Source organism: Dendrobates tinctorius, unplaced genomic scaffold, assembly GCF_039654945.1.
Source record: "Dendrobates tinctorius isolate UK_male_01 unplaced genomic scaffold, ASM3965494v1 ptg000028l, whole genome shotgun sequence".
NCBI classification, from domain to species: Eukaryota; Metazoa; Chordata; class Amphibia; order Anura; family Dendrobatidae; genus Dendrobates; species Dendrobates tinctorius.
This window is the reverse complement of record NW_027361696.1, coordinates 565,232-583,317: the sequence shown is the minus strand read 5'-3', so window position 1 is coordinate 583,317 and position 18,086 is coordinate 565,232. Positions and strand designations below refer to the sequence as shown.

General features: G+C 47.4%; 1 protein-coding gene across 2 annotated transcripts in view; it reads left to right on the top strand.

The window, feature by feature from the left end:
• The window catches only part of KIRREL3 (kirre like nephrin family adhesion molecule 3), an 851,964-nt gene extending 835,153 nt beyond the window's left edge, over positions 1-16,811 (top strand). For both annotated transcript variants that reach the window (XM_073569972.1, XM_073569971.1), the window contains 4 exons: positions 2,403-2,510; positions 3,036-3,145; positions 7,964-8,044; positions 15,289-16,811. In XM_073569972.1, coding sequence (XP_073426073.1) covers positions 2,403-2,510; positions 3,036-3,145; positions 7,964-8,044; positions 15,289-15,732 — 743 coding nt within the window. In that variant the 3' untranslated portion in view covers positions 15,733-16,811. The remainder of the gene's footprint in view (positions 1-2,402; positions 2,511-3,035; positions 3,146-7,963; positions 8,045-15,288) is intronic.
• Positions 16,812-18,086: the final 1,275 nt, after the last annotated feature.

Here is an 18,086-nt window from a genome sequence, read left to right as displayed (position 1 = left end):
TTCCTAATAATAGGCCATAAATATTCCAAACTCAGAAAACCCCTTTAAGAGATATTAAGAAAATGTGACACCCCCTACAGAATCTGTCGCTCAGGACCGTAGGAAAGGTCGGGATGACCCCTACCCTGAAGCACACAACTTTCTGAGGAGCAGAAGACTGTTGTTTTTTTTGTTTTTTTTAAAGGCTGATATGGTGCCGTCCACATGAACAATGTCCTGGATGTGTCTGTTTACCTGCACCACATATACCAGCATGGCTGTGATGGGGCTGGCTGACTGCTGATTACAAAGCTGTACCTTCTCAGATCAGCCATGATCGGGGAGGGGGCTGGCTTAGTCAGGCAGCCCCCCGCACAAACGTCAGCCCGAGCCGAGTCCAGCACTGATATCCAATCATCTGGGATTTTCTTGACCTGTTAGGAGAGAAACTGAATCATTGAGAATTTAACAATAATTTATTATAAATCCTCTCTGTTCTCCGGAATGGAGGGCGTTATCATTTCCTTACATATCGTTTATTGTCCCGCTGCAGCCTATCAGCGACGGCCGGTCTCCCGGGCAATGAGTGCAGCACTTACAAGCTCTTTGCTCTAGAGTTTGAAGAGCTTCCCTTTGGCTTTAAGACTGCAGGACCTCCCTTGTAAGAGATTGTAGTAAGTTATGAGGGACAGAAAATCTGTATGGGCTGTGTCCATTAGCACAGTGCTTACAAGACCACCCACAGTATAGTGACCCAGTGTGGCTCTGGGTGAGACCCCAGGAGTCAACGCCACTGAGTCTGAACATGGTAATAAAGCTAAAGATTAGTAGGGAAAAAGGAAAACAAAACAGTTGGAATATGCTTCCCCCTTATGGCGAGACTTGGAACTGCTGGTGATGTGAACCAATGACACCTGCAATAATGACAGAGAGGATCACCCTAGAAAGAGTAGGGCGACATTTGTCCGGGCAGAGCATAAGCCTGCATTATCTGCGGTCACTGAGGTCCTCGATCTCTGCTCATTCCCTGCACATTGGCCGTCTCTGCCCTTGTGTGGTCCCTCATACATAAGGCCAAAGTGATGACACTTCCTTAAAGATCTGTCCCTAAATGGCATCACCTGCAATACACTACTGTCACTGATGACATCACAGAGCATCTCATGCTTTCAGCTTTCTTACATCATCCAGGACCTGTATCTATTAATCCTGAGCCTCCTGATTCATGAGCTAAAGGAAAAACTGACACTGGCCAAAACTATAAAAGCCCAGGACAAATATCTACATAACTAGAGATGCCGTTCAGGGTCTGTGGAAAGATTGGTCCAGGGGTAAAAGGCTGGGACCACAGTAAGGACACATAATCAGGCGGAGCGGTCAGAGGAACAAGCACTGAAAAGCCTGTGCTCTGATGTCACCTTACATCATAGGGGGTCGGGCTATATATGAGTATACAGAAGTATTAGTAAGGCCCCCAGGAATGTAGCCATAGCTCAGTGGTGGCCAGTGGTCTTCAGGGCCCCTATAGTAGAGGCCAGAGCTATTGTAGTCTGGTATCTGCTGCACACCAGTGTACCCAGTGTAGATCTCTACCCGGGCTGACAGCGCTGTACTTTTCTTATGGGTAAGATTAGCTTGGCGCTGCTGCTGCCTTATTGTTAACTCTCATGTTACCTCCCATGGATATCATGCCCGTCATTGAGGGATGCTCTGCTCATGGCAAGGGGTGGCGCAGACTGCGATGCTTCATCTACCGAGCAGGTGAAAGGCACCATGCGATCTTATAGAGTCCAGATTGTGGTATTTTCAGTCCTAGACTCTAGTCACATCCAGAGCTGCACTCACAATGGACATATGACTGATACTAAGGACGTGTTCTGTCAGACCCCCTTATGTAAGTCACAGCGGTGACCCGTCGTCCATCGTGCGGGGTCAGCACTGGTCTCCATCATCACGATACAGATACTGCGTCTTCTCGCTCCGGTCACGTAGAGAAGTCTGCACAGAATGCAGTTTCTGGGATTTTTTATCTGATATTTGGGGGGACAGGATGCTATTTTCATGGATTTCTATTGGACGTGATCGCCCGCACACTGTTACAGTGACAGCCCTGGATCTGGGCCTCACAGCAGAAGTAATGATACCATAGTGTTACATGTAACGTGACCATAGTCTCCATGGATGTGGTTGGGAAATGCACTGATGTCCTACAAATCCCAGGACCCACGTGCCCCTCTATAGCAGACAGACAAATACACGACGGAACAAGTCAGATGTGAGGTTCTTACCGAGCGGACTGTGACTGACCATTTACTGACCTACGGATCATTGTACATTCTGTGTAGAGTTCCCCTGTAATATCTGTGGCGTTGAGATAAATGTGAGGACGATTTATGAACTCACCGTCTCCTCTCTTCCTGCAGAGTCTGTCCCGGTCACTGTCATCATTGGAGTAGCGGTGGGCGCTGGAGTGGCGTTCCTGGTCCTCATGGCCACGATTGTAGCTTTCTGCTGCGCTCGGAACCAGAGAAGTAAGTGTTAATATAATGGCTGCCACTGGCAAGGACAAAAGCTCTGGAAGTATTTAAGACATTTGCGACGATTTATCAATAGCGGCATTGTGTACACCAGTCCTGATCCAGAGTCCGCAGCCATGAATTCAGGAGCCGTCGGCAGAGATGTGCGCCCGCTGAGGAATGCCGCTCGTTCTGCTATATGGCATACAGTATAACCACTTTGTGCTGCACTAAACCACACTCCTCCTGCTGAGCGCCACGCACTTTTTACAGCAGAAACTTAGGCCTTTTTTACACCAGCTTTTTCCCATGTGATCAGTAATGATTTTTGTTTTCTGGGGTCTTGATGTTTCAGTTTCCATTTTCAAGCTCTTCGTTTGCTGTCAGTGAATGGGATCATATCTATCCAGCTTTTCAGCCTACAGATTGGACAGTTTCCACTCACTGACAGCAAGGTCCTAAACACAGTAAGTTCACATCGTGCGTATACGCCTGCTCTTGTGATTGCTGCCTTTAACCCCTGCTGTGTGTTCCCTCCAGATTTGAAGGGCGTAGTGTCCGCTAAAAACGACATCCGTGTGGAGATTGTACACAAGGAGCCGACGAATGGGAGAGAAACCGAGGAACATTCCAGCATCAAACAGCTGATGGTGAGAGAGCAACAATGTATCGATGTGGGGGATACAATGTGGCTTCCAGATGTGACTGTCAGGGGCCGATATTCATCTATTTCTCACAGGCAGAACTTCAGCAAAGTGCAGACGTTTCGCTTTTGTTCATCACTTTTGGACTATTAATGAGGGATCGCTCCATAACAGGATCCAAATCACCACAATCACTTATCAGCGCCGTCCCCGCCATGCAGAGGTGATTGTAGACAACATGCGTCGCGTGCTCAGGACACTACGCCTGATGAACGGCTTTATTACCGCGTATTAATTACACACCGCGTTACATAAATCCGACTTCTATAAAAAAGCAGATCACAGAATCTCTTCACTTTGGGCAGATTTATCCTCTGCCCGATGCATAAATGTGATTTAGACTCGCAATCATTTCTGATGAATCGTTTCCTCGCGTGAAATGGATCACCCTCTGCGCGGTTTAGAGATGAAATTTAGGGGCGGCTGAATGGCAATTGCCCGGCAGAGCTGTGGTGTAATGTCAGCGCGCCGGGGTCTGTCCTCGGGGAGCGGCACTCCTGTTTAACACCGTGTGTGGGAGATAATTAATAATATAGTGCGCCATAATAACGGACTGCTGCAAATTAACTGAGCAAATCACCGGAGGCGAAGATCAGATGTGCTGACGAGGGAGAACAGGAGCAAAGAAGAAGAATTAAGGGGTCCCACATCAAAGACCTCACCGCAACACAGCAGCACAGATTTTACCTCCATGATCTTTAGGTCACAGAGGATTGTGTGGACTGGACTCATTGCAGCAGACCCTCAGCTGTGCAACTACAAGAGGGGTGTTGGAAATGTGACCTTAATCACTTCTGAATGAAAGTGCTATAATGATTATAATTGACTTTGTAGTTGGAATCTTCACCATTTTCAGGAACCCTGCTGGCTGTCAATGAATGATCCCTCACTTCCTTTCACAGGCAGGAAACCCGGCCCTGCTCTGAGCGAAAAGTGGATACAAGTGTATCCAATCCGGGCAATGGATTGTACACGAAAGAGCATGGACTGATACAATGTAGCAAACTCACAGAGATGCATTTAGTTCAGGTATTGGGGTCTTCTGCCTCCAAATGTGAGTAAGTTCTCATTCACTGACAGGAAGCAGGGGAGGTACACCGCCTTTCATTTATACAGGGATTATATAGGGTTTTTATAAAGGGTTTTCTTGGTAGCAGCTCCAGTAGGAATTCCGTGCTGCAGCACCCTCCTGTGAGTGGACAGATGACCAGATGTAATCGGAAGTCTACACCCCTCCCTGACATTGCAGGAAACGTGGCACCTTCCACCCGGCCCCTATATGTAGACCCCGCAGGGTAACGCCGCACACCTGGTGGGTCAGTGGAACCCTGACACCCAACTATGAGGTCGCTCTCTGTAATCCATCACGTCCTCCACTTGTAGCAAGTGATCCCATGGTAATGACGTGGTTGATGTCAGTGGCGCTGCCCGGGGATGCGCTCTGGCTTCATATTCAGTTCTGATGGAAATGTTCTGCCTCCACAAAAAATGAGGGAAATGAATGCGCACAGGAGGCCAGAGCTCAGGCGCTGCAATGGTGGCACCGGTGTCCCTTGTCAGGCTCGCCAGCGTCGCCCTGGAAGGCTGCGGAGGAATCTGTAGCTGATCTATAGTTTTATCACTTGTCTAAACTGTCACACGAGAGCAACGGAATATAGTCAGCGCCGAGACTCCGCGACCTTCACAGCCAATGAGCCTGCACCGTGCTCTGTGACCTCCACATTAGGGAGGGTCTCCACATAGAGGTGTCCATGACCTTGGGAAACAGCCTCAGACATGGAGAAAATAATTTCATCTTCATTTCTTCCTTCTAAAATGGAGGGGAGGCATCATGAAAGAAGAGTGCCGGGACTGACCTGCAACGCACAGCTCCCTGGGAAATGAAATATGCTACAGGAGCTGTACAGATTCTACCGTGCACATACAGCTATGTATAGGAGTGCCACAGAGTCTACTGCGGCACAGCCAGTTATGTACAGGAAAGCCACAGACTCTACCACAGCACAGCCATCTATGTACAGGAGTGCTGCAGACTCTACCACAGCACAGCCAGCTATGTACAGGAGTGCTACAGATTCTACCACAGCACAGCCAGCTATGTACAGGAGTGTTACATACTCTACCACAGCACAGCCAGCTATGTACAGGAGTTCTACAGACTCTACCACAGCACAGCCAGCTATGTACAGGTGTGCTACAGACTCTACCACAGCACAGCCATCTATGTACAGGAGTGCTGCAGACTCTACCACAGCACAGCCAGCTATGTACAGGAGTGCTACAGATTCTACCACAGCACAGCCAGCTATGTACAGGAGTGTTACATACTCTACCACAGCACAGCCAGCTATGTACAGGAGTTCTACAGACTCTACCACAGCACAGCCAGCTATGTACAGGTGTGCTACAGACTCTACCACAGCACAGCCATCTATGTACAGGAGTGCTGCAGACTCTACCACAGCACAGCCAGCTATGTACAGGAGTGCTACAGATTCTACCACAGCACAGCCAGCTATGTACAGGAGTGTTACATACTCTACCACAGCACAGCCAGCTATGTACAGGAGTGTTACATACTCTACCACAGCACAGCCAGCTATGTACAGGAGTTCTACAGACTCTACCACAGCACAGCCAGATATGTACAGGTGTGCTACAGACTCTACCACAGCACAGCCAGATATGTACAGGTGTGCTACAGACTCTACCACAGCACAGCCAGATATGTACAGGTGTGCTACAGACTCTACCACAGCACAACCAGCTATGTACAGGAGTGCTGCAGACTCTACCACAGCACAGCCAGATATGTACAGGAGTGCTACAGATTCTACCACAGCACAGCCAGCTATGTACAGGAGTGTTACATACTCTACCACAGCACAGCCAGCTATGTACAGGAGTTCTACAGACTCTACCACAGCACAGCCAGATATGTACAGGTGTGCTACAGACTCTACCACAGCACAGCCAGATATGTACAGGTGTGCTACAGACTCTACCACAGCACAGCCATCTATGTACAGGTGTGCTACAGACTCTACCACAGCACAGCCAGATATGTACAGGAGTGCTACAGACCCTAGCACGGCCAGCTACATTCAAGAGCTAAACAGACTCTACCGCAGCACAACCAGCTATGTACAGGAGTGCTACAGACTTTACCACAGCACAACCAGCTATGTACAGAAGTGCTACAGACTTTACCACAGCACAGCCAGCTATGTACAGGAGTGCTACAGACTTTACCACAGCACAGCCAGCTATGTAAAGGAGTGCTACTGACTTTACCACAGTACAGCCAGCTATGTACAGGAGTGCTACAGACTCTACTGCGGCACAGCCAGTCATGTACAGGAGTGCAACAGAATCTACTGCGGCGCAGCCAGCTATGTACAGGAGTGCTACAGACTCTACTGGGAGTCCTTGTAGAACTTTGCTTAATTTTGTATTTAAGATTGCCATATACAAAAAAAAAAATAAAGTGAAGGTGGCCATAGACTTTGACCAGAATAGAATCATTGTCCGATTACAATGAGGCCTTTCTTCATGCAGCTTACATACAGATATAGTAGAGGTGACATTGTTATTCACCAAAATGTCATTGCCGTTTTACATTCTGCTAATGCAGTAGCTGTTTCGAGGCTGGACCGTGGTATAATGGCATCTGTGCTGTTACATAGGACTGCAGGTTACACCTGTCTGATCAGCTGTGCGCAGTATAGTGTTGGGCTGCCCTTCTCATATTTTTTGTTTATAGGATTAGAAATTGACCAATAAATTTGGTAAAATAAAATGGTAATCAGCTCCCCTCCTCCGTTGTACGGCAGACCCCGGGCAGGTGCAGCAGAGATTATGGGATATTTATTGCCACCTTCCTCTCTGCTGCAGAAGATTTACTCTGTTACTTTAATTAAACACAATCTCACTTCACCGAATCGGGAAGAAAACAAAACATTTTTTATCCTAATTTCCGGGAGGTGACAGCGGCTCGTTCACGACCGTCACATCCATCAAGGAGGAGCGTTCTGCGCTGTAGCATGGATTATCTGACCTCGGGGTGGTCAGAGCTGCCAGGTCCTGGGTCACAACCAGTAAACTGATGATGGGTGACAGATCCGCACCGCAGCCTTACTTTTGCTGCTATAATAAAATGTTGCACATTATTAACCACAAATTTGGCAGGAAAATCCACATCACATCCATGAGAGGGTAGCCGTCTAGCAGAGCTGTTCATAGCCCTACATGGACCACACAGTCTCTGACTCATACTGTGCGGCCCTCGGATAGGACACTCACGGTTTGTGTGCCCCCCCCCATATCGCCTCTTGGTCCCTTGGGCAAAGCAAGGAGAGAATCAATAGCAATTATGAGTACCATTTCCATGCGGTGAAACTGCAGCGGCCTCGGAGGTCCCGGTGCTAAATATACATTACCATATCACAGGCGGGTGGGGGAGGGTGTTAACCCAAAGTAATACATAGGACTTGTGCATGTCGCCATCAGTGGAGTAGCACTCCCTTTATCCAGAAAATGATTGACCTCTGCAGACACTCGCAGCACAGAGAGGTCACTGAGGGCTGCAAACGCTATGTGACTTCTCAAGGACAGGAATTGGGATGGTCCTGTAATCAGGCAGTGCAGTGATATTAGGGGGCCCATGTATAGGTGGGTGACATGAGGATGACCCCCGACACCTCTTATAATAGCCAGGCAGGGGGTGCAGTGAAGTCTAACCTGTTGTCACTTTATCCTCCGCAGATCGACAGAGGAGAATTCCAGCAGGACTCTGTGCTCAAGCAACTCGAGGTCTTAAAGGAGGAAGAGAAGGAGTTTCAGAAGGTGAGACAGGAACACGGGGCTGCAGAGTGTCAGACCCTGTGTGCAGAGCATGGAGGGTGGGCGCTAAGATCTCTGCTGGCTGTCAGTGACTGGACACTATCGTCTACATCTAGACACAAACTAATCCATTATATGATGATACACAGAACTCTTTGTGTAACTATGTAACAGATCAGCGCTCTGGTGCCGGATCATACCCGACTCCTGTCTCTTATTTAGGCCTGTTTCACACTTCAGTTGTTTGACGTTAGTTGCAAAGCGCCAAAGTGTCAAATAACAGATCAGTTTCCGTTTTGCAACAAACGGATGACACCGGATCCAAGGCTGGTTTCACACTTGCGTTTTTTTTGCGCTGCTTTTTGGTGCAAAAAAAGCATGCGTTTTTTCCCCTATACTTTAACATGTGTGCGCATACATATGCGCACGTACGCGTTTGTATGCGCATGCGTTTTTTTGCAGTGTGCGCTCGGGCGCACAAAATGCATCCTGTTGCATTTTTTTGTGCGTCCGACTTGGCCCAAAAAAACGCATGCGCACGCAATGCGTTTTTTTACAGCAATACACCCATTAAAGTCTATGGGTGCGCATACGTGCGCATTGTAATGCACACGTATGCGCAAAAAAGCATGCGTTTTTAAAAAAAAATGCACCAAAACCTGCAAAAAACGCACACAAACGCATGATGCGTTTTTTTCATGCGTTTGTGTGCGCAAAAAACGTGCAGCAAAAAAACGCAGGTGTGAAAGTAGCCTAAGGACTTGAAATTTAAAGGAACCGATCTGTGGAAAAGGAGAGAGAGATATATATATAGAGAGAGAGATTTTCGCCACTTCCAGAACGCCGTTTAGGGTTAAACTGCATGAAAGGGAAGATCTTCCGGGCGTGCGCAGTTTAAAATAGCTGTCTGCCACTGGAAAAAAAAATTTACATTGTCCGTCTACTCCAGCCGGCAGACACTAAAATTCAAACGGATCCGTCAAAAAACGGATGCAACGGATGACCATCAGTCAAAATCCGCCGCTAATGCAAGTCTATGGGGGAAAAAAAAGGATCCGCCAAAAAAATGGCGGATCCCTTTTTTTATAAAAACGGCGGGTTTTGACTGACATTAAATAACTGAAGTGTGAAACAGGCCTTACCCTGAAGATCGCTTGTTAATGCCATTGGATTCACATTTATTCTGCAGCTGGAAAATGAACCCCAACAGCCAGCCAATGTCATTAATAATGAGGAGTCCTGGGGGTGATGATCCGGCCCCACAGATCTCACATCATCCCGTATGTCTGGGATCAGAGAGGAGACGGGAGAATTCGCACGAGCCTCATACACAGAAGATGTGGAGCAGTGATACAAGATGTCAGGAGCAACCTCCTGCCAAAATCCTCCATAACCTATGTACAAGTGATGAGAAGAAGTGATGGAGGCGACCAGGGTCGGACTAGCCCACTGGAGAGCCGGAGGATTCTCCGGTGGGCCCAGGCACTGACACCTGCTGGCATACTAGCCAGAAGCTGCCTAGGGCCCCCACTACTCAAGGGGCCCCCAACCAGTGGCTACGGGGCCCCTGAGTCAAGGGGGCCCGCCCTGTGCCAGCGGAGCAGCAGCGGTCACAGGAAGCCACGCCTGTCACCGCTGCTAAAGAGAAATGAATATTCTTGTTTCCCCACGCCCCCATGGGCGTGGAGAGGAGTGAATACGATTTCTCTTTAATAGCGGGCAGCGTTAGCCGCAGGCTGCAGCTAGCATTGCCCGCATGTAAAGCCCCACCACCGCATCACACACACGTACGCAGATAGACACACAGCACACTCACTTCTCCGCAAGTTCCCTGCAGCACACATCGGCTTCCTGCCTGGTGCTTCCTGTCTGAGATAGCCCAGCTGGATGACATCATCAACCAGCGCAATGTTTCAGACAGAAAGCTGCCAGCGAGGAAGAGGCTGCTGGGATGTGCTTCGGGGAACTTACCGAGAGGTGAGTGTGCTGTGTGTCTGTGGGGGGACTGCATTTTTCTCTCAGGGGACCACATTATATTCTGGGGGTTTACAGTATATTCTATGGGGGGCTGCATTATTTTCTCAGAGTCCTCACTGCCTATCATGATGTGTCTGGTCATTTTGGAGTGCAAAAGACAGAAGCCCAGGCCGTAGGCGATTCTATTGGATTGACAGGAGAGGAGACATTGAAAAATGGTGGCAGGAATGTCACACGTCTGTGACTATCACAACTGTGAAAGGTGATCATAAGCCACCACTGCATCCGCTTGTAAGTTGACGTCCATTTCAAATGGTACCCGTTGATCATTTGAAGGCAGAGGCCAGCAGGACAGGCCATAGCTACATCTTAATGGGTCGCCCTCCCAGGGCTGTGGGATACCGGGCCGGTGTCGGCGGGATGTGTCACAGCAGCGGTGACCCGGTCCGTGGCCCTGGGCGCCCAATTAATAGCGGAAGTTTGAATGGTGGAATGTAGTTGATTAAATGAGTAATTCGTGGCGCCACCTGTGGTGTTCGGCAAGTGAGATGTTAAGCCGACGCTGCATGCAGATCCTCTGGGACTGGTGGTGTGGTGCAGCCAAGATGGTGAAGCTCCCCACAGGTGGAGCTGTAGTCCCAGAGCAGTGTAGATGTAGGGGTAGAGGAGAGGCACAGGCGGTGTAGAAGCTGGTACCCCGATGTAGTGGTACAGGGTGTGTTAGCGCAGAAATAATTGGAGGACACCAGGGCATGTAGTTCCAAAGCTTTACTCACAGTCTGTAGTACACACAGGTGCCCACGTCCGTGCCGTGTCCTCCGGGTCAGGGACTCAGTCAACCTCCAGGTCAGATGGAATGCTCCCTTCCAACACTCCGCCAACATGTGCCTTTCTGAACGTCTTCTCTTATAGCGCCTTTGGTGTGAAGTACTCCTAGTACTGAGTTACACTGGAGTTCCTCCTGACAGATGTTTCCAAGAACCATACTTGTACGGCAGACAGCTTTAGCCTGCTTCGGGGACTCCTTACTCCTGAGTCCCAGCTCACTATCCAAGTTTCTGTTGTGCCCCCAAGTCTTAGATGGGAGTAGTGCATTTACAGCTCACTACTCCACCGGTGTCTGCTGTAGGACCATTAGTATCCATACAACCTCGGGGACCGGGCCCCGGCCTTGCGCTTAGAACTTCTAGGCAGGGTTTTCTCCTAACCCACGTCCTCTGTTCCCTTTTACTCCTTCGTTCCGTACTAGTCTCTCCTTCTTATGGAAGATCAGGTTTCTGTTCAATGTATTTCTCCTTTCCTTTCCCGTGCCAGCAGACCCAGGTCACTGAGGTCTGCCGCAGCACCTCCTTTCTCCATACCTCTCCCAGGGATCTTCTCTCCTCACTCTCAACTACTGGCTGACCTGAAATCCTAAACCTTCCCGCTCTTTTATGTATTCTAACTCCACCCGCCTCCCAGCACGTTTCGTGTTCCAACCAGGGAGCCACCAAAGGTGCTCTGCTACACTCCAAGCAGGGAGCCGCAATGTGGCTTTGCTGAACTACTGTGTTGTGTGGGATGCAGGTGTTGGAGCGTGGTCAGGAGCCTCCAACCTACCTGGATGGTGGGGTACCACACCTCAGGAGGAGGTGCAGTACCTCTGTGGCAACTGAATCCTCAGGGGCGCCACATTAACCATCATTGATCAATACACCAAATTTCTAGTGGCCGTCCCTGTGAAGGATTTAACTGCACAGACTACACAGTGGTGGAGCAGAGAGAGGTAAGTATTGCAACTTGCAAATGCTGTGTCCATGACCAAGCAGGGGGGGCACAATCGTGGTCGACGGTACTGGCACAGGGCCCCTCATAGTACGCTGGTGTATCTGAGACAGTATTGTACTATGAGGGGCCCTGTGTCATTGCCGTCGGCCATCAGTGGGCCCATCCACCTGTTCAGAGCAACGGCACTTGCCCGGGTGCGCCAGGTCTTGACCCCAGCCGTTGGGGGAGGAGTGGGCAGCCCAGTTAGGGAGGTTTAAAAATTGGCATATGTAGATGGCTGGACATTCAGCTGCTGCAAAGGGCGTAATTGGGCAAGTCCGAGGAAGAGGAGGAAAAAACCGAGGCACTTTTCTGGTAACCTATGTGTCATCAGGGGAAGGTGGGACAAAATCCTTTGAAACCCATGCATGGTTCATTTTAATGAAGGTTAGATCATCAACATTTTGGGTCGACAGACGGGTCCTTTTTTCTGTCAGGATTGATCCAGCAGCACTGAAGACTCTTTCAGATAACACACTAGCAGCAGGGCAAGCGAGCTCCTGTATGGCATATTGTGCCAATTCAGGCCAGGCATCCAGTTTAGAGGGCCAATAGTCAAAGGGGAATGTCCTGTGAGGGAGAACATCGATATGGGAGGAGAAGTAGTTTGTAACCATAGTTGACAACTGCTGCCTCCTGTCACTTTTAATCGATGCAGTATTAGCAGTCGTGTGAGCGGTACTTGAGAAATCATTCCACAACATGGTCATTAAACCCCTATCTCCAACGCCACTTCTGCTATGTGCACAACGAACATCTCTTCCATTGTGCCCACTACGGCTCGTGGGAGAACCAGCACCGCTGCTGTGTGCTGGGAAAGCCTCAAACAAACGGTTTATCAGAGTTGCTTCTTTGTTTGCCATTATTATCTCTAGGTTCTTCTGTGGCATGATGTTGTGTAATTTGCCTTTGTAGCGTGAATCGAGGATGCTGGCCAGCCAGTAGTCGTCATCCCTCATCATTTTGGCAATGCGAGGGTCCCTTTTTAGGATCCGCAAGGCATAATCGCACATGTGGGCCAATGTTCCAGGTGTCAATGATGCACTGCCCGTGGTGGGTGGAGGAGCAGTTTCTGGCAAATCCACATCCCTACAGTCACGCACAAACATTGTCCCTGACCTTGGAACGCCAAGAGATGGTACTGTATGAGGAGCGTCCAGCTGTGTAAGGTGTATTAAACAAATTAAATCAACGTATTTATTATGTTAGTCACAGACGCTCTCACAGTATGTATTGGACCGTAATCCAACAAGCAGATATACGGAACTGTATCAGAAGTGTACAGCTGTATACGATTTTTGTGCAACTAACAATCTCCGTATATGTATTTACGGAGTGTCACACACACGCTGACTAGGTATAAAAGTGACTGTAATGCGAACGGCAGATATACAATACTGTTGGAGAATCGGACAGCTCTATACAATGTGTGTAAGGAAAATTGTAAAGCTCCGTGTATTTGTATACTGACTGACACACGCTGTCTCTGTCTAGTTTAGACCATAATCAAACAGCAGATATACAAAACTGTTTGAAAAACGGACGTGACTCTAAGGTGTAGGTCTGGAAAATGGAAAAACTCCTTGTTTTTTTTTCCAGAGTCACACACAGGTAGCTTTTATTGGTCCGTGCTAGAAGGCGGTACACGGTAGTGTGTGAGGAGAGTACACCGCTAGACGGTGACTGTATGGAAAATTGTCAAGCTCCGTGTATTTGTATATGGACTGACACACGCTGTCTCTGTCTAGTTTTGACTGTAATCAAACAGCAGATATACGAAACTGTTTGAAAAACGGACACAATTCTAAGGTGTAGGTCTGGAAAAACGGACAAACTCCTCGGCCTTTTCTTCCAGAGTCACACCCAGATAGCTTCTATTTGTCTGTGATACCAGCCGGTACACGGCAGTGAATGAGGAGCGTACACCACTAGACGGTGTCTGTATGGAACATTGTCAAGGTCCGTGTATTTGTATACGGACTGACCCACGCTGTCTCTGTCTAGTTTTGACTGTAATCAAACAGCAGATATACAAAACTGTTTGAAAAACGGACACAACTCTAAGGTGTAGGTCTGGAAAAACGGACAAACTCCTCGGCTTTTTCTTCCAGAGTCACACCCAGATAGCTTCTATTTGTCTGTGATACCAGCCGGTACACGGCAGTGAGTGAGGAGCGTACACCGCTAGACGGTGTCTGTATGGAACATTGTCAAGGTCCGTGTATTTGTATACAGACTGACACGCTGTCTCTGTCTAGTTTTGACTGTAATCAAACAGCAGATATACGAAACTGTTTGAAAAACGGACACAACTCTAAGGTGCAGTCACCAGCTACTGCCGTATTTTTTCCAAACCTGCCTAAAACTTTTGCACAGTGCTGTACATGTTGAGTTTTTCTTCCAGGAGTCATATCCCCCATCTGTCACCTTTCACCAGTGACAGTATCATGTCTCCCTTCAGTCAGCGTTATTTACATACAGATGAGAACTCTGTTTAAGGGATAATTAATCTTTTCTCTCCAAAAAATTATTTAATGTCATGTTTAATCAAAATGGTTTCCATAGTAACAGCTGCAAACGGCAACATGCGATTCTTGAGCTTTTTGTCTGGTTCTGTTCAGGATCTTTGCCCCCATTCTGATGCACAATGGACGCACCGGTCACTGACCGCTCGCCGCCCTGGTCACTGGCCACTTGTCACCCTGGTCACTGGCCACTCGTCGCCTCTTCTGCCACAGGTTCTAATCTTACAGCATTTCGTACGACAGACTGAGGCGCACTATGTTCTGTAGCTTTCTACATCACTTTGTTTCCGTTCATCACCTAGCCAAATCAGATGTCATACTTTGCACTTATGAGGGGCAACACCCTGAAACACTGTGTCTGCAAATTGAGATTCTGGTTTGACTTGTATCTTAACTCATATTGCAAGGCTCGATAAAGGGTTGATAGTCACTTTTATGATCGCTGCTTTCAATAGATGGCAATAAAGTTCTAGTCCTCTTCCTCTCTGAAGAGGCAATTTGCATATATAATTTCCCAGAGGAGCATGCATGGCAGAAGTCTCCTCACTCTGACATGCCAGGACTGGCTTGTCACTCTCCACAAGAACCGTTACCCCTTAGATACTTAAAAGTAAAATTCTTCAGTATATAAAATCTATACAATTTAAGATCTCTGCTTGCTGTCTTTGCATAGATTCCTTAACCACAAAAAAGATGCAAAAACCCCTGTATGTAAAATGCTCGACAAATCTCCACTGTATCCGCTGCACAGCTCTGCTCAGGAGTCCTGTGGCCGGTCCGTGCATCGCGGTCAGACGCACAGATATGTGAATAGGTCCTAACGCCAGTGATGTATTCTCACGTTGTGCGGACCCTTGTGATACATCCTCACCAATCTCATAGCTAAATGACTAATTAATGACCATTTATCATGAAATAATGAGTTCCCTTTTTCCCCAGGATCCCACTAATGGCTACTACAGCGTCAACACCTTCAAAGACCACCACTCAACCCCAACCATTTCCTTATCCAACTGCCAGCCAGACGCACGACCAGCAAACAAGCAGCGGGTGCCCACAGGCATGTCCTTCACCAACATCTACAGCACGCTCAGCGGCCAGAACCGCCTGTACGACTACAGCCAGCGCTTTGTCCTCGGAATGGGCAGCAGCTCCATCGAGCTTTGTGAACGTGAATTTCAGAGGGGCTCAATGAGCGACAGCAGCTCCTTCCTGGACACTCAGTGTGACAGCAGCGTCAGCAGTAGCGGGAAGCAAGATGGGTACGTCCAGTTCGACAAGTCCAGTAAAGCGTCTGCTTCCTCATCCCACTACTCCCAATCATCTTCTCAAAACTCGGACCCCAGCAGGCCCCTGCAGAGGAGAATGCAGACTCATGTGTGACCATGGGCCTTATGCAAAATGCACTGGGGATAGCGGGAGGAGTAGGATGTTCAAGCAAGGAGGACTATGGGGATGTTGAGGTTGGGATCTAAGGGTCGTGTGGAGCCTTTCGAAATATTTATCTAGTTTTATATTTATATGAAAAAAAAAAAAGAGAGGACGAACTCCATATTATACGAGCACTTTGTCCTATGGAGTACAACAAGCCATGCTTCTGTTCCCTTGGTGGGAATGACCCGTTTTATAGACTATCCCCAGAAAAAAAAACATCCAAAAAATGTCATGCTCCCAGTGAAGCTGTGGCGAAGCAGGAATCTAGCCATTAGTAAGCACAATGATGAAGAGGAAAGCAAATAATGGCAGGGTATGAGAAGGACTGCAACACAGGGACCCCGAAGGGGGAAGTCACCAGTTCATGCAGCAGAAAGATGGCCTATACATGACAAGAGAAGGTCTCAATCTATTCCATGTATCGCAGAGTATATACATAACAATACGTCATTCAGTACGTGATTAAACCTCCAGCATTCCCCAATACTATGTAGGCCGATGCCCCCAATGGTGGGGATGTGGCTGGAGGAAACCATGAAGCAGATCTTGATTTTGTTTTGTTTCATCTTGTATTATTTTGTCATGTTTTATTATAAAAATATATATATATATGAAAAAAAATCTAGTTTCAGGGACTATGAGAACTGGAGTCGTCGGTTCCCATCGTGTCACATCTTTTCAAGACTCTTCACATGGGAGACGTCATGCGTTATAATTTATATGATTATTTTATACTGTTCATACATTGTTTCTACTGTCATTAAGTATGAACTGATCTGAGGGCGTTTATGGGTGGTCTAAGGGTACCACAATGGGTGCTGACCACAGGCCTGGTCACATGATTATTAGATCAAACTATTCTGTGCCAGCCAGGGCACAAAATGTGGTAAGGTAACTAAGCGTTAATGTGTTATCCTTCAATAAAATAGGGAGTGTGTGTGTCATAGTTCGGTCGGCCATGTTTGTTGGATAATCTATATATACATATCTTTTAATAAATCCATGTCTGGGCACAGGACAGACAATCACTGTTGTTTTTATGTTTTCAATACATCTTTGCTGCTTTCAGTTATCTCACATGATCTTAGTTTAATAGAGCCAGGTTAGGGCAAAACACAAACTGCTACACTATAGGCCATCATCTGAAGATTAGAGGTATGTTCCCCACCTTACACATGTGGACACAATTAGTAGAGAGCCCCCCTCTAATCAATCAATCAATCAATCAAATTTATTATCGCCAAGTACATATTACATATATACAAGGAATTCTTTGTGGCAAAGAGGCAACATAATATATAACAACAGATACAACAAGTAACATCTAACAAGACAGATACAGTATATAGTCTACACATGACGATTTAATTGTTGAACAGAGAGTGGATAGAAGCTGTTCATATGGCGGTTGGTGCTGCATTTGGGGACTCTGAAGCGACGTCCTGAAGGGAGTAGTTGGAATGAGGAGTGTCCCGGGTGAGAGGGATCCCATAGCTCATCATGAAAATGTATCTTTATAACAACCACCAGAAGAGGTGAACTATGATGTTTATGAACTCTCCCCTCTCCCCATTGAGAACACATGCTGTACAATGTAAGGCCTGGCTGGAAGGAATATTGTTTGTCTGATCTATCGTTTACGGCGACCTCTACATATTATTTTGCAGTTATGTGCTGGATTATCGCATTTACTAGATTAGTGTAAATTGGATAAAATACATTTTAATGTATACCCTGATGATACTCACTAATCCCACAGGATGGAGATAGAAGGTGGCATCCTCAGGTGTTTCATGGGTATACAGACTTATTTTCATGGCCCTCCACATTTCAAGTGTTCTTATATATTTGTTCATTGCAATGTCTGCTAATGAAGAAAACTTGGTAAAGTTGTGACATTGTATGTGGCAATTGTCAGGGTCATGTGAAAAACCTGCAGTCATCGATCTGTTAAATCCAAATCACAGTCAGTACACATATTACATCAAAATCTCTTATTAATAATGTCACAAAAAAAGATGTAATGATCTGTAAAGGTCAGAAGCAGAAGTCTCCATTCTGTGCCGGCAAATATTCCACACAATGACCGTAATGTAATATTAATGGTCAGCGTGCCCCGAGCGTCATAAGGCCCTTCTATATAAAGAACGTATTATGTAGCACAAAGATGTATGAATGCACAGAAAAGAGGAGACGTACAGGGAGATGTAGACTATGTAGCTGCTGACTCAACCGGCGCATGTGACCGAGAGACCAGAGGAACAATCACGTGTCACTTCTGCGTATGCTGTAAAGATTATATT